General features: G+C 51.4%; 1 protein-coding gene across 2 annotated transcripts in view; it reads right to left on the bottom strand.

Moving 5' to 3' along the window:
• Window positions 1–13,843, bottom strand: part of ACOX3 (acyl-CoA oxidase 3, pristanoyl) — a 47,998-nt gene extending 34,155 nt beyond the window's left edge. The window contains exons 1-6 of one of the 2 annotated variants that reach the window (XM_060013038.2): window positions 13,707–13,843; window positions 6,710–6,865; window positions 6,169–6,399; window positions 5,221–5,295; window positions 4,638–4,727; window positions 2,131–2,274 (exon numbers count right to left, since the gene is read on the bottom strand). In XM_060013038.2, the coding sequence (XP_059869021.1) occupies window positions 2,131–2,274; window positions 4,638–4,727; window positions 5,221–5,295; window positions 6,169–6,399; window positions 6,710–6,853 (684 nt within the window). In that variant the 5' untranslated portion in view covers window positions 6,854–6,865; window positions 13,707–13,843. The remainder of the gene's footprint in view (window positions 1–2,130; window positions 2,275–4,637; window positions 4,728–5,220; window positions 5,296–6,168; window positions 6,400–6,709; window positions 6,866–13,706) is intronic. The other variant, XM_060013039.2, reaches the window with a different exon arrangement.
• Between the last annotated feature and the right edge of the window lie 2,942 nt (window positions 13,844–16,785).

The following is a 16,785-nucleotide window of genomic DNA, read 5'->3' on the forward strand; positions in this document are numbered from 1 at the left end:
CACCAGCCATCTGATAAGGCTTAGTATGCAGAATATAAAAAGAACCCTTGCGACTCACCAAAAATCACAAACAATCCGATTAAGACATGAACTGAGGGTCTGAACATACAACTGGACGATGACCAGACCACGTGCGAGAGCAGGGCTCTGACCCTCGGGCTGTAGCCGCCAGCCCCGGGAGCCAGCCTGCTGGGAGTCGGACCTGCAGGAGGGCAGACTGCTGTCTCTAGTGACAAGCCAGGAGGCCAAACAGCCACCGCTGGACAATCGGCCAGGACTCGATCAGTACTGACGGCTCCCTAATCGTCGTCCTGCCTCCGACTCGGGACCAACCCCAGAAGGCCCCGCCTGCCCCCTGACCAGTCACCCGGGATGCCCCCCCTTCTAGACCCTCCCAGCGCCCAGCCCCGTCAGGCACCCTGAGCCCCCTTTTCTCCACTGGGAAGCTCGCCCACGCCTCTGCCTGCCTCTGGGTCTCCGCCAATAACACTGACGAAGGCTGACCCCCGGCTCAGCCAGCTCTGAGCAAACAGCCTTTGCTTTCTCAGTCCCTGCTTGGTTCCACAGGGCAAAGGATTTGAATAGACATTTTGACAAAGAAGGTAGGCAAATGGCACAGGAGAATATGTTCCACATTGTTGGTTATTAAGAAAATGCAAATCAAAATCACAACCAGATACTGCTTCGTACCCACTAGGGTGGTTATGGGGGAAAAAAGGAAAATAACAAGTGTTGGTAAGGATGTGAAGGAACTGGAGCCCTCGGCATTGCAGGTGGGGATGTAAAATGGTGGAAACTATACGGGATTCTACAAAAAATTGAACACAGAATGACCATACGACCCAGCAATTCCACGCCTAGGTACGTACCCCGAAGAACTGAAGACTGGTGTGCAAACAGGCACTGCTCATGAATGTTGACAGTGACATTACTCCCAACAGCCAAAAGGTGAAACCACCCAACATCCATCAACGGACGAATGCATACACAGACTGTGGACCGTCCACATAATGGACCATTCAGACTCGAAAAGGAAGGGGGTTCTGGGACAGGCTGCAACGTGGATGAACTTCAAAAACACGTGAAGAGAAAGAAGTCAGACACAAAAGGTCACACAGCGCGTGATGCGTTTTATATGAAACATCCCGGAGAGGGAGATGCATAGAGACAGAAAGCAGACCACTGGCTGCCAGAGCCGGGGAGGGGGGCAGGGAGGCGGTGCTGAATGAGCGCGGGGTTTCTTCTAGAAAGGAAACGCTCTGAAACTAGAGAGATACAACATCGTGAATTCCCTAAATGCCACTAAATTGCTCACTTTAAAATGGTTAATTTTGGTAATTCCCTGGCGGTCCAGTGGTTCAGACTCTGCGTTTTCACTGCCGTGGGCCGGGGTTCAATGCCTGGTCGGGGAACTAAGATCCCGCAAGCCACACAGCGAGGCCAAGAAAATAAATTAATTTAATTTAAAAATAAATAAAATGGTTAATTGCATGTTACATGAATTTCAGCTCAATTTTTAAAAAAATGATGATTTTCTTCTCTCATGAGAGCACCGCCCCCGTCAGAAAAGTCTCTGAGAAGAAAAAATGTCAGAATGGGTCTGGGGGTGGGGGAAGCAGGGTGTCATTCAGTATCCAGTCAGCCCAGAGAGAAAGGTCCTGGAGAACCTCCCAGAGCTCCAAGTCCAGGGACACTGCAGCCGCCCTTGGCAGCGGGAAACAGGCCGGCCATCCCAGGCACCCCCGATGGCCAAAGCTCCGTTTGTGACCCAGGAAGGGGCTACATGAAAGCCCCCAAGTCAGACTTCACGTCGGGACTCCTGGAGCCCCTGAGACCAGCTACCAGAGCCTGGGGGGTGGGGACAGGCGTCCCACCATGCCAGTGTGGCCCCCAGGAGGATGGAGATCCTCCCCCAGCTGATCCTGGGCTCAGGGCTTCTCAGCGGCAGCACGCTGACATTTGGGGCGGGGCGGGCTTCTGGCGGGGGCTGGCAGCAGGGCTGTCATGTGTACTACAGCGTGTTTAAGGCACCCTGGTCTGGACCCCAGATGCCAGAAGCACCCCGTCCCCAGCTGTGAGGAAAATGTCTCCAGACTGGCCAGACACCCCCTGGGTAACACCTGCCCTTACCTGCAGGACGAAGGGGTGCAGCCCGTGGCACTGGCCCCCCGGCGTGTACAGCTGAGCAAACACCACCGCGTGCGTAGCCGTCTTGCCCAGATTGCCAACCCAGAACTTGGCGGCTTCGAAATCCGGGGAATGTATGATGAGCTCCTGCACGAGGGAAAAAAATGGAAGTTACAGCTGGAGACTGGGGAATACATGGAATTTCTTTCTGTCTCTGACACACTCGATTTTCTCTGTTCAAAACCTCTTGAGGCAGGAGTAAGAAGAGGCTGCAGGTCGTCTCCTGCGTGGCACAGGTCGCCCTGCTTTTAAACAGAGCACGTCCTTGGTCTTACGACTTAAAGAAGCACCTTCCTATGGAAAACGATGACCAGTATGTCGAACAATAAAATATAAGCAAAATACCTTGGAAGCTGCCAACGCCCGACAGCGTTTACCTTCCCAGCAAGCCCCCCCTGAACACGGCCTTTGGGAGGAGGCACGGGTCCCCTCCTCTGCCTCACGCCTGCCTGACCCCTCATCCACCTCTGATTCACGACGTTCTGTCCCTCTGCTCGCCCTGTCTCTCCCACCTAAAGGCTGGGAGAGATGACGGGGGGATGACACCCCACGAGCCCAGGAGCACGAGGCAGACAAGCACAGGAATTAAAGAAGGAGCAGACAGGAGGGGACAGGTCCTCCGAGGACACAGCCGGGGCCTTGGGGAGGCAGGACAGAACACGAGAGCAAGAGGAAAGCAGGGCTGGGGGCTGCCCCCAGGAGGCGCCCCAATGGAGGGCCCGGGAAACACTCCAAGGAGAGGGCGTCCTGGTCACTGGACGGACCGCGCCTGCGGGCAGCGGAGAGCGTGTCACCTCCCGCATAAATTCCCGAGGCCCCTGGAGGCCGGTTCCAGTTCAGCTTCTCTTGTTCTTGCAGGGCTCACAGGGAGAATTCCCTTCTATAACCGGCGGTGTGTATGATTTTATAAACTGTACGTGTGCTACTGCATGAGATAATATACAGACACCTTCCCCGCACCCTCCACACTCTCTCCTCACCCCCGCCCCCGCGTCTCCACAGCCCTGGCACACCCAGCTTCTCCACGCCGGTGACCGTCGGCGTCTCCCCTCCAGCATAAGAGTCCCACCGGCCTGCTCGCCGCTGTGAGTCCAGGCCCTCACCGCAGCTTCTAGCGCACAGTAGGTGCTCAACAAATACCCGTTGTCTAGACCAACACAACCCGCGGCCCGTGGGAGGCTCGGGGATCCTAATCTTGACCGATCTGCACTTAAGGACAAACGCCAAGAGGAACGGGGTCAAAAACAACTGCTTGTCCGCGTTCCACCCAGGCCACCAGGCCACCAGGCACTGACCTCTCTGCGCCAGAGCTGGAAGCCCCCCGCCCCCCCTACACCGAGAGCCCAGGGGCACGGGAGCCAAGGAAAGAGAAGGCCGAGAGCCAGAAAGACCTGGGTGCAGACAAAGGTATGTCGTGGCTTAAATGACGGGTGAGAACCCAAGAGGTCACGCGGCCTGCTCTCAGCCCCGAAAGCGTGGCTGACCCTCGGCTCTGCTCCCAGGCACCGCCTGGCAGCCTGCGGGGCGCCCACTGTGACCCCCGTCCACTGCTCTACTGTCCCTGCTCTGCCGGGGGCTCCTCGGGTTCATCCTCGAGCCCCCAGCCTGCAGCACGGCAGGCACACAGCCCACACTCGGCCGGCGCTGTCCCATGAATGATGGCCGCGTGCTGAGCAGACGCACGGGACACGGCTTCACTCTGCTGCACAGGGCTCTGTCGAACCACACGACCAACTGGGCGGGTGGAGGCCAAAGGGTCCCAGGATCCCAGCACCATGAGAAAGTGGCAGAAGGATGCGGGCCTCTGGGAGACATGGGGGCAAAGGGGCCACGGGATGCGAGCAGCAGAGGTCACAGATCCCCCGCACGCCCCGTCCTCTCCACCTCCCTCACTGCCGTCCGCCCCACACACCACGACCCCATCTGTTCGCAGGCTCGCCTCCTCTAGAGCACGCGCCCTCTGACAGCAAGGACGGCCAGGGTCGCCCGGACGTGTGCCACGAGAATCCACGAATGCAGGAGGAGCGCCAGGACCGGAGGGGCCGGGCCACTGCCCGAAAGAGCCTGGCCACAGGCAGGGGATGCAGACAGACAGCTAGAGAGGGACAAGGGTCACAGGGAATCTTCTTTACTGCTTGTTCTACAAAGCAGGAGCAGACTGAACGGTTTACAAATCAAACACCAAACCTGGTAAACAAAGAAATAAACTGTACCCAATGGTAGCTCGTGCTTTCACCACATTCAAATGCCACCCAAATGCAAACCAGGACAGATTTCCGGGTGGGACTGGGTTTCACATCTCACAGCCTTTATCTCCTAAGCTCCAGTGTTCTGCGTGACAGATCTCAGTGTGCACTCACGTAAAAAGACGGGTTTCCTGGTCTTATTACATGACAACACCACGTTTCATGTGCTCGAAGCCCAGAGACAGACGGGCGGGTGTCACCTACCTCCGTGGTGGGGTCGTAGTGTGCGGTCGTCCGCATGGCCTTGGTGTTACTCCCGTGACTCACTTCAGTCAGAGCAAAACATCCAAAAATCTAATGTGGAAACAGAAAATGATGTAAGGCGAGGGTCCCCTTCGTGGAGGGGCCCTGCCAACACCCTTTCCCTTACGGCCTAAACCCCCCATCAAAGCCCCGAATCTCCATTTCCTATCTAACAACCAGTGACCTTACTGAGCCGTCCTGCCGTGCCGGCCGCCGGCCGCAGCTCCCGCCTGTGAGAACAGCAGGTTGGAAGAGCTGACGGCGGCCTCGCTAAGTCAGCACGGCGGCAAGAACGGCTCCCGGGCAGCAGAAGAGAACGGAAGGCTTTACCTCGATAATGAAAACCTAAATTCCTATAATGCTGGGGATGTGGCACACCCCAGTTTGGCAAACAACAGCCTTAGCTGTTTGGTGAAAAACCTAGAAACATCATGAGATAAGAGGAGCATCCCTACCCCCTGCTGCAAGCTGCCCTTTCCACAAACCTCTAAGGGGAACAGGGAACAAGACGTGAACTCACGACTCACCACGACCCTCAACTGACCTCCATATTGAAGATCTTTGGAAGATATTTGAAATGCCTTTCAGAACCAGAGGTGTAGATCGCTGATCCAAAGGTCTGAAAACAGAACACCATGACGTGAAAAGGTGGAAGCTAATGAGTGCCGCCGCCCTGGGACTTCACACCCACCCTACCATGGTCCCTCAGCACCACAGCATCCCACAGCGAGGTCATCAGGTCCCCAGAGGTAAGGGCACTGGCGTCCAAGGTCCAGGGTCCCCTGAGACACAGCCTTGAGCTCGTGGAGTGGCGAGACCTGGGTCCTTGTCCCAAGCAGTTTACGTGAGTTACACTGAACTGTGAGGGTCCATGAACAGCAAGGAGATGGGGCTTGGATGAGGGATGAGGGTGCAGGAAGGGCAGAGTGAGCCCACCTTTCCTTCACGCAGCACGTGGATGAGGCCACCTTCTCAAGTTCAGCTCTACCCATGTATTTGAGGCAGAAACACAGGCTTCACCTTTGACCTACTTTCTCTCCCCCCCCCCCCTTTCTTTCTCTCTCTCTCTCCCTCCCTTTCTTTCTTTTTTGGTATAAAGCAAAATTCCCAACGCTCCTGTTCCTATGGGGCTGTAACTTCACAGCACTGCACTTTATCCAAGGACTTAACGCGTAAATATTTGCATAAATGGCTGAAAAAACACTGGCCTTCTCACTAAAAGTCACAAGATCTGCCCCCACATTCTCATCTCTGCTTTTGCTTCCTATCTTATTTTCTAGAAATCTCTTTAAATGAATATTTCCCCAACGCACAGATCTCCCAAAACTTTAGAAGCAGGCAAACGCTGACAACCACGAACCCACAAAGGCACCTGTCTCCCTCTCACAGGCTGAGTGAGTTTTAGGTCCACGTGGACAGAGAGTCGTCGTGGCCCCGGGGCGCAGGGTGAGAGCGGGGATCCCTCTCCTCTCCTCTCCCGGGGCCGACTCACCAGCGTGTGCAGGAAGAACTTGGTGGCCAGGGACCAGTCGTACATGCCCAGGCACTGGATCAGCGCCAGGACCCTCAGCGGGTTCCCCAGCAAGTCCTCCACGCGGAGGAAGTCGTATTCGAAGACCCGCTTGCAGCGCAGGAAGTTCAGCTCCCGGTACTTCTCCAGCGAGAGACTGCCGGGGGGATGGGCGAAGAGGGGGTCGTTCTCCAGCGCCGAGAAGATGTTTTTCTGGAAACGCAGGGGGCGCGGAATGGCTGATTTGGAGGTAAAGTATGGAATGTCGCTATGCTCTGGCCTATGTGGACTTCTCGTGGCCACGTCTCATGGCCTCAGACGTGCAGTGTAACCCAGAAATGCAGGGACAGAGACAAGAGTCCTTCCCAGGGGAGAGCGGAGGGCCCCAGGCCTCTGTGTTCATGCATTCCCGGCTCCCTGTGATTCCCCGAGGGCCCGCCCCACCTTTCTGCCGAGGACCCAGCTACCCAGCAGACCCTGCCCGACCGCGAGGGTCCCCCGGCGCCGCCCAGCCCAGCCTCACCTTGAAGCGCAGCATGTCCGGCCCTTCCCAGAACAGCGCCAGTTCCTTCCAGGGGAAGGAGGCGCGGGCGCGGGCCGCATGCAGGGGCCCCCGGGGCAGGTCTGGCAGCACGGGGTCATCGCTCCCTTCCCCAAGGGGCGCCATCGCTCCCGCCACCTGCACAGACACATGAACCAAGTCAGCTCGCGTCCTACTCACACCATCACCAACAACGGCACGTGTGCAGCAGGCTGTGAAGGGCAAACGAGCTCTGACTGTGAAGGGACAGCCGGCGGGGGCCACAGAGCTGACGGCCATCCTCCCGGAGAGGAGGTGAGCGCTCCGCGTTTCTATTCCTGAACCAAGGTGATGAGGCGTTGGACGGGGGCAAAGGGCAGCCCAGGGCCGGCGCTGTGAAGCACCAGGGTCCAGGGCTCTGCGTGCTACAGCCCGGCCTGAAGACACCTCGCCCCCGCCGGGCCATCTAGACGGGTGGCCCAGGAAGCCTCGCCCTGGAGTCGAGCCGGCGCTGGCCAGTGCACTCTGGCCACACCCTTAGGGTCCCCTTGAGCCCGCCTGGACGGGGGATGCCCGCCCAGAGCCTGGACGGGGGATGCCTGCCCAGAGCCTGGATGGGGGATGTCTGGCTTCTACTAACAGAGCAACCCAGCTCTCTTGACCAAAGGTTCGATCTGGAATTTTCTGAGCAGACTGGCTCCTCTTCCACAGTGCCTGGGCCAATGAAGCCAGGGATGGGAGACGCTTGTGAACACAGACCTAGAGGGCCACCAGGAGAGCAGAGTCCCCAGCTCAACTCTCTAAGGCCCAAGGGAACCTTTAAGTCCTTCTAGTTAAACATTAGAATAGTCTAGGATGTCGGACTCTGAGTATGACGGTCAAGGTTGCTGAAACACAATGGGAAAGTGGTCTCTACCGGTGAAGCACCTCTGTCTCCTGTGTGTGTGACAGAGGAAAAGATGGGAAGGGGCACATCTGCCCGCCCACTTGTGTGTCAGGGATGATGTCTCCACAGACTGCAGCTTACATTGCCCCCGCAAACTGTGAGCCAAGTACTACTGGCCCTCTCGAAAGATGCAGGAACCCCAGCTCAGGGAGGCCTGCTGTCTTTTGGGAACCCCCACCGCTGAGAAATGGTAGAGAAGGGACCTGAACCCAGAGTCTGAGCCCAAGGCAAGCTCTTCAGGCACCGCTTTAAGATGCTGGGGAAAACCACAGACTAAACCTAGAGCAAGCAGAAAGGAAGAAGATAAAAGATTAGAGCCCAAAGGATGGAATAGAAAAGAGAAGATCAACAAAAACAGAAGTTGGTTCTCTGAACAGACTGACAAAATGGACAAACTTTTAGCTTGATTGACCCAGTTAAAAAAGAGGGAAAACACAAATTACTCACTTCAGGAACCCAGGAGGGGCTATGACTACCGACCTTAAAGAAATAAAAAGGATTCTAAGGGAATCCTATGAACCACTGAATGCCAACAAGTCCGATACACTCCATAAAATGGCCCAATTCCTCAAGAGACACAATCTACCAAAACTGACTCATGAAGAAACAGAAAATGTGAATAGACCTATAACAAGTAAAGAGATTGAATTAGGAATCCATAAACGACACACAAAGAAAAGCCAGAGGCTTTCGGGTGTGAATTCTACCAAACATTTGAAGAAGAATACCAGTAATCTACAAACCCTTCCCCCCATTCCCCCCCCCCGCAAAAAAAAGAGTAAGGAACATGTCTGTAAAGTGTTCCATTAAGCCAGTATTCCCTTGAAACCAAAACCAAAGACATCACAAGAAAACTACAGACCAACGCCCCTCATGAATATAGCAGAAGTCCTCAATACATCTTGCAAACTAAATCCAGCAACATTCAAAAAAGATTATACACCATGACCAAGTGAAATTTATACTAGGAATGTAAGGCTGATTCAACATTTGAAAATCAATTCATGTAATACACCCTATCCACAGAATAGAGGACAAAAAACACATGGTCATATCAACAGCTGCAGAAAAAGCATTTGACAAAATTGAACACCCTTTCATGACAAAAACTCAATAAACTAGAAACAGTTTGATAAAAGCTATTTAATCTGATAAAAGGCATCTACGAAAACCCCATAGCTATCATTGTACTTAAATATGAAAGACTGAATGCCTTTCCCCTAAGATCAGGAACGAGACAAGGATGTCCACTAACTCTTCTAGTCAACACTATACTGGACGTGCTAGTCGATGTAATTAGACAAGAGATGAAATTAAAGGCATCCAGATTAGAAACCTATCTCTATCTGCAGATGACATGACTCTGTATACAGAAATTCCAAAAAATGGTTAGAATTAATAATATCAGTTCAGCCAGTTTGCAGGGTACAAGGTCAGTAAGCAAAAGTCAACTGGTTTCGGGACTTTCCTGGTGGTCCAGTGGGTAAGATTCCATGCTCCCAATGCTGAGGGCCTGAGTTTGATCCCTGGTCGGGGAACTAGATCCCGCATGCATGCCGTAACTAAGAAACCCACATGCAGCAACTAAAGAGCCTGTGTGCTGCAACTGAGACCTGGCGCAGCCTAAATAAATAATAAATAAATATTAAAAAAAAAAAGTCAACTGGTTTCTATATACTAGCAACGAACAACTCAAAAATGAAATTAAGAAAACAATTCCATCAACAACAGCATTAAATATGATAAAATACTTGGAAATAAATTCAACAAAAGAAGTGCAAAACTTGTACTCTGAAAACTATAAAACATTTTTGAAAGAAATCTAAGACCTAAATACGACTGCCCTGGTGGCGGAAGTCTTGTACCCCTTGTTAACGGATCAGAAGACTTAATATTGTGAAAATACCAATATTCCCCAACTCATCTACAGATTCAGTGTCATCCCAGTCAAAATTCTAGCTGGCTTGTTTTGCAAGAATTAAAAAGCTGACCCTAAAATTCATATGGAAGTGTAAGGAACTCAGAATAGACAAAAACACCTTGAAAAACAAAGTTGGAAGGTTCACACTTCTTCTTGATTTCAAAATTTGCTACAAAGTGATGATAATGAAGACACTGTGGTACCGGCATAAAGACAGACATATTTATCAATGGAATAGGATTGAGAGTCCAGCAATAAACCTTAACATGTAGGGTCAATTGCTTTTTGAGAAGGGTGCCAAGACAATTCAACGGAGAAAAACAGTCTTTTCTCAAATGGGGCTGGGGCAGCTGAGTAACCACATGCAAGGGAATGAAGTTGAACTCTTGCCACACACATACACAAAAATTAACTCAGAATGGATCACAGATCTAAATGTAAAAGCTACAGCTATAAACTCAGAAATATATATAAGAGTAAATCTTTATAATTTCAAGATAGGCAAAGCCTTCTTAAAGATGATACCAAAAGCACAGGCAACATAAGAAAAAATATACATATTGGACTTCATCAAAATGAAAATGTTTTGCTGCAAAGGACACCATCAAGAAAGTGGCAAATCAAAACTACAATGAGGTGTCACCTCACACCGGTCAGAACGGCCGTCATCAAAACATCTACAAACAATAAATGCTGGAGAGGGTGTGGAGAAAAGGGACCCCTCCTGAGCTGTGGGTAGGAATGTAAACTGATACAACTGAGACAGGCCTGGGACCTGGGACCCTTTGCTGCAGCGCTTGCACATGGACACACCTCTCCTTGAGCAACAAAAGACAAAGAAACTATACGGGACTAAAAATAACTGCGTGCATGGGCAGTTGGGGCAAATTCTGGACAAAATATACAAAAGACCAAAAAACTCAAATGCCACTTCTGAAGAGCCGGGAGCAAAAGCAGGGTCCTGAGCATGCCCCCTGCACTCAACCCCCCCTAAGGGATGGGCAAACCTCCTAAGCCACCCCTCCGGCTCGACCGCTGTACACACCCCTACCCTCACCCCATATAAGGAAGCAGCTCGCACCCCCTCAGGGAGCGAGCCAGCAAGGGTACCTGTTTTTTGCTCCCCTCTGCTGCAGCAGGGGTCCCAATAAAGCCTTGTTTGAATTTCTTGTCTGGCCTCTGATTACTTTCTATTGGTTGGGGAAGGCCAAGAACCCTGGTCACTATCACAGCCACTATGGAAAACAGTATGGAGGTTCCTTAGAAAACTAATAGAGTTGCCGTATGATCCAGGAATCCCACTGCTGGGCATATACCCGGAGAAAACCATAATTCAAAAAGATACACGCACCTCAATGTTCATTGCAGCACTATTTACAATAGCCAGGACATGAAAGCAACCTAAATGTCCATCAACAGAAGAACAGATAAAGAAGATGTGGCACATATACACAATGGAATATTACTCAGCCATAAAAAAAGAACAAAATAATGCCATTTGCAGCAACGTGGAAGGACCTAGAGATTGTCATACTGAGTGAAGTCAGTCAGACACAGAAAGACAAATATCATATGATATTGCTTATACGTGGAATCTAAAAAAAAAGGGTACAAATGAACTTATTTACAAAACAGAAGTAGAGCCACGGATGTAGAAAACAAACTTATGTTACTGGGGGCAAGGGGGAGGGAGGGATAAACTGGAAGATTGGGACTGACACATACACACTACTATATATAAAATAGATAACTAATAAGAACCTGCTGTATAGCACAGGGAACTCTACTCAATACTCTGTAATGGCCTATATGGGAAAAGTATCTTAAAAAAAAAAAAAGAGTGGCTATATATACAACTGATTCACTTTGCTGTACACCTGAAGCTAACACAACATTGCAAATCAACTATACTCCAATAAAAAATTTTTTTAAAGTGAAATGACAACCCAGAGAATGGGGGAAGAGATCTGAAAATCATATATTGATAAGGGACTTGTACCCAGACTACACGAAGAATCTTAAAACTTAATAATAAAGCCAAATAACCCAATTTAAACGGCTCAAATAGACATTTCTCCAAAGATATACGAATGGCCAACAAGTTCACGAAAAGACTCTCAACCGCATTAGCCATCAGGGAAATGCAAATCGAAACCAAAATAAGATACCACTTTGCATACCCTAGGATGGCCATGGATCAGAAAGATAGATAATAACAAGTGTTGATGAGGATGCGGAGAAACCGGAACCCTTATACATTGCTGGTGGGAATGTAAAATGGTGCAGTGACTTTGGAAAATTTGGTAAGCTTTCAAAAGCTTAAGTATACTGTTACCACATGACCCGGCAATTCCGCTTCTAGGAATATAGCCAAGAGAAATGAAAATAAATATCCAAAGAATATTCATAGCAGCATGTATAATAACCCCAAAGTAGAAACAACCCATATGTTCATCAATAAAATGTAGTCTCTCTGTACAATGAAATGTGATTTGCCACAAAAAGGAAGGCAGTACTGGCATATGCCACAATGTAGACGAACCTTGAAAACATGATGCTGAGTGAAAGAAGTGAGACTTGAAAGATAACAGACCGCATGATCCCATTTAAGTGAAATGATCAGATAGGGTAAAAAGAGAGAGACAGAGAGTAGGTTAGCAGCTGCCAGGAGCTGGGGAGGTGGGAAGATAAGGATTGTGACAACTAACGTGTCCAAGGTTTCTTTTGGACTGATGAACACGTCCTGGAATTAAACAGCGGGGTTGGTTGCACAACTCTGTGAATACAGGATAGGGAAAACCACTGATCTGTACACTTTAGGTGGGTGAATTGTACAATGAGTTATAGCTCAATAAACAGGTTAAATTTAAAATAAAATAAAATAAAAAGTAAGGCACGGCTCTTGGCAGAGACCAAGTGCCCCCAAATACAAGCTACAAAGTCCAAGGGAACTTTGTATCTTTCTGGACTTCCCTGCAGGTGGCCCCATCCCTTGGTTGGTCCAGAACACCACACTTCTCCTGCCTCTGCAGCTCCTCTTCTGTCTCCTTGCAGACTGGGCCTCAGCCACTCTCGCCCTGCATCATCTCATCCGTTTACACTGACTTAATTCACCAAGGGCTCCCAACTCCACACCTCCAGCCCCATGTGCTCACTGGCAGCTTCCTGGACTCCCCTCTCCTCTCACGTTCCAGAGGTCCTCAAACTCTGAATGTTCGGCATGGAACTCACCCTCAGCCCCCGGCTCTACCTGTCCCCCTGCAGGGCCAGTTCTTTGCTGCCAGTGGCCCAAGGGTTAGTTGATCTATAAACCCAAGTGTCATCCTGGAATTCCCTTCTCCTTTGTGCCCCATAATCCAATTAGTTTCCAAGCCTTCCTCCCCCCCCCGCCACCCCCCATTGCACCTCTTTAATGCCAACCGAACCCTTTCGTTTCTCGTTGCTCCTATTACATCTATCATAATAACCTCCAATTATTGAGCAAACATTGCGTGTGGGTGGGTGTGTTAATCTCACACGTTGCTAACAGAGACTGAATAGTTGATCTCCACGGTGCTGGCAACCCCAGTATAATCAGTACTCTCACTTTACACATGAGGAAACCGCAGCTTGTCAGAGTGGAGTAAATTGCCCAAGGTCTTAACGCTGTCATCAGGCACATCCCACCCCAAATGCCAGGATTCTAAGCAGCAAAATGCCGCCTGAGGTCACCAACAGTACTGCATGATGGTTCAGCTGTTACATACGAGGATCTGAAGCCAGACGCCTGGTGTCAGATCCCAACTGTAGAGCTTACGCGTCGGGCGAATTTGGCAAAGTCACGTCACCTCTCGGGGGTGATGACAACACGGTAAGGCTAGTCCTGTATCTAGTCTGCAGGCTGTTGCCATTCACGGGGGCACTTGGAGCAGTTCCCGGCATGGAATGTCCATACCATTATTGTGGCAACAGCCGCTCGCAGACAATTTCAGAGATGGCCCTACCATGCGGATCCGATCATTCTCCCTTTAGGTGACCTCAGGGGACAATGTCGTAACTCCTCAAAACGTCTCGCGCAGTTACCCGCCCGGCCGCCGCCCCTTGCAGCCTCTGCGCCCAGCAATCCCGCGCGGGACACACGTTTGCTCCCGGACCTTTGCACGTGCCGCCCCCACGCTCCCGGGCTAAGGTGGGCTGGACCTTCGGAATGCGCCAGGCCCTCCGGCTCGCGAGTCCTCGCACCGCCCAGCGCACACAGAAGGCGCTCACCGCTCGTCCCCGGGACAGAGACCGAAGTCCCAGACGAAGAAGAGCGCGCGCAGCCGCAGACAGGCCCTGCCTTCCGCACCGCCCCGGTTCTCCTCCCCCGCCCCCTGACGTCATCTCACCGCGCCGCCCGCCCCGTCGCCCGGGAAACGCAGGACGCGTCCGCGCGCGGAGGCCGCTGAGGCTGCGCGCGAACGGGGCACTTTCCTCCGACGGTCCCTGGCGATCTTCCCAGTGGACCTTCCTGCAGAAGAATCCCGGGGATTCTGTTCCCTCTCTGGTTTTAGGACACTGCTTGACGTGCATTTGACAGGGAACGTGCTTTGGACATCTCTAGGTAGAATTGGGTGGACATAATGACTTTTTGGGCAGTGGCAAGGTGGGGAGAGAAGGGTTCACACACTACTCAGGGTTGTTTTGCTGGGTAGGTAGAGATGCCATGGAGACCGACATAGGAGGAGCCACCTGGGGGAAGAGAAAGGGAGTTCTGTCTTGCATATGTTTTCTTAGCTACTTCCTGGTAAAGCTGCCAGGAGCTGGTGTGAGCAGTAGGGCAGGGTGCAAGCTCTTTCGGTAACTCAGCTGACGATGATCTGGCTGTCCTCTGCTGGGGCTCTGCCGTCACTCCCCATCCGCCCACTCTTGTCCTTTTGACATCTGTCCCACTCCACCCTGTTAGGCACACCCATTCCCTGCTCATTTTGAGTCATTTGCTCTGTTGGCCATTGTTGGTAACTGCAATTATTTGAACACATTGTTAACACTAAAGTCTCCTCCAAAACTCTGGCCACTTGTCTCTCCTTATCCCCTTCCTCCTTTCTCTCCCACAACCACCACCTCCCTTACCAGTTCAGGATCCGGAGAAGAGTGGTTGGAAAGGAGTCACCAGGTCACTGGGTTGGGATGGGCCGTGATGACTTGGTACCAAGTATGGTCCTGTCACAGCTCTGCCAGGACCACAAGCACCAACCTCCTTCCCCGTAGTAAATCTACATCAAGTAGTAGGCAGCTGAGAACGGTATTGGGAAAGAGTTATGCAATTCAATATGGTTTTGCATGAGATGCACACAGAAAGCGCCGAAGCTTTGATCTTCGTGGCAAATGTTACAGGCATGAGTCAATGAAAGAATTTATTTTTGGAAATCATAAACCCAACAATTCAATCCAAAGGGTTTAAATACTGAAGGAGGCTTGGCATCAGGGGAGTGTCTGGCTGAGGACTTAGAAAGTAATGGGGAGGATGGGCTCCTACCGAAGTGGCGTGAAGCCCATGTTCAGTCAGCACGATAGGGCTGGCACTCAGGACACTCAGAGCCTAGAGGGCCTTCCCACTGAAGCCTCAGCCGCTGCTTTCCCTGAGCTCCACCGGCGTCCGGCACTTAGATGTTGAGGACCCAGCCTGGAGGGTGTTTGGGAGTCCCACCTGGGTATCTCTAGAGTCACACTGTCCAGTACAGTAGCCACTAGCCTCATGCGCCTATTTTAATTCAAATGTGCATTAGTTAAATACATTTCACATTAAGTTCCGCAGTTGCGTTAGCTACAGTTCACATGCTCCGTAGCCACATGTGGCTACTGTTTCAGACGATGCAGACATAGAACATTTCCAACCTCACTGGAAGTTCTCTAGGCTATCAGTATCCTGAGACCACTCCCAACCCCAGGCCACGGCTTGCAACCTTGACCTAAGCCTGGCTCTGACACACTGCCTTCCCTCACGGACATTTTCACTCAGAAATTATCACTGGGTGTGTCCAGTGTGCCAAAAACTAAGCTAGGGCTATGGTGGCAAACAAGCCAGATAGAGTTCCTGACCTAAGGACGCTTGTGTTCCAGAGGAAGGAAACAAAACACACTACAACGCTTGGATAATTATAAGAAAACAAAACAGGGCAATAAGATATGAGGTGTCTGGAGGGCTCTTTTTTTGGTGGGGCGGGGGTCGTTCGGGAAGCCCTGTCTGAGGAGAGGACATTTAATCTGAGCTCTTAATTGGGAGAAGATAGGGAACGAGCATTCCAGGCAGAGGGAACAGAGTGGGAGAGAGGGGAATGAGCTTCCAAGTTCCAAGGACGAGAAGCACCCCGTGCAGGACTTAGCAGGTGAGGGAAGGGAAATGAGGTGGCAAGGGAGGCAGGAACCAGCCTGTGTGGGACGTCAGAGGCAGGAGGCCAAGAGGCAAGAGCCCAAGAGGCAGGATACGTGCAATTTTGATTCAATGTGTGGGCTTCTGGCAGGGAACTGGCATGAGCTTATGCAGGGATACCGCCCCCATCGAACTGGAATTTTCCACCTCCCCCTAAACATTGGTCTCTGGATTTATGACCTCTCATTGCTGCACTCAGGTCCAACTGCTTGCCACTTGAAAGCTGATACTTGAGAGGCAGGTGTTGGTGTAAAGGAAAGGTTGCTTTATTCACGAGTCAGCAACCAGGGGAGAAGGTGGACTCCTGTCCAAAGGCCAACTACCCACTGCCGATCAGCAGGCAAGGGCTTTTATTTTTACTTTTTATTTAATTAATTTACTTTTGGCCGCGTTGGGTCTTTGTTGCCGCGCGCAGGCTTTCTCTAGTTGCAGGGAGCGGGGGCTACTCTTCGTTGAGGTGCATGGGCTTCTCATTGTGGTGGCTTCTCTTGTTGCAGAGCATGGGCTCTAGGTGTGCGGGCTTCAGTAGCTGTGGCTCACAGGCTTAGTTGTTCTGTGGCATGTGGGATCATCCCTGATCAGGGATCGAACCCATGTCCCCTGCATTGGCAGGCGGATTTCCTGCGCCACCAGGAAAGTCCCAGAGGAGCCTTATAGTGTAAAAAAAACTTCCCTCCTTCTGCAGCGTCTGCACCCCTCTTGACTGTTGACAGCCTCTTGACTGTTGCACTTTTCATATTCCTTGATCATTGTCTTACCTGTCTGCCTCCTCTGTCGGCCTGAAGGTTCCTCAAGGGCAGGATCTTCCTTCGCCCGGCATC

Source organism: Delphinus delphis, chromosome 5 (genome assembly GCF_949987515.2).
Source record: "Delphinus delphis chromosome 5, mDelDel1.2, whole genome shotgun sequence".
In the NCBI taxonomy this organism is placed as follows: domain Eukaryota; kingdom Metazoa; phylum Chordata; class Mammalia; order Artiodactyla; family Delphinidae; genus Delphinus; species Delphinus delphis.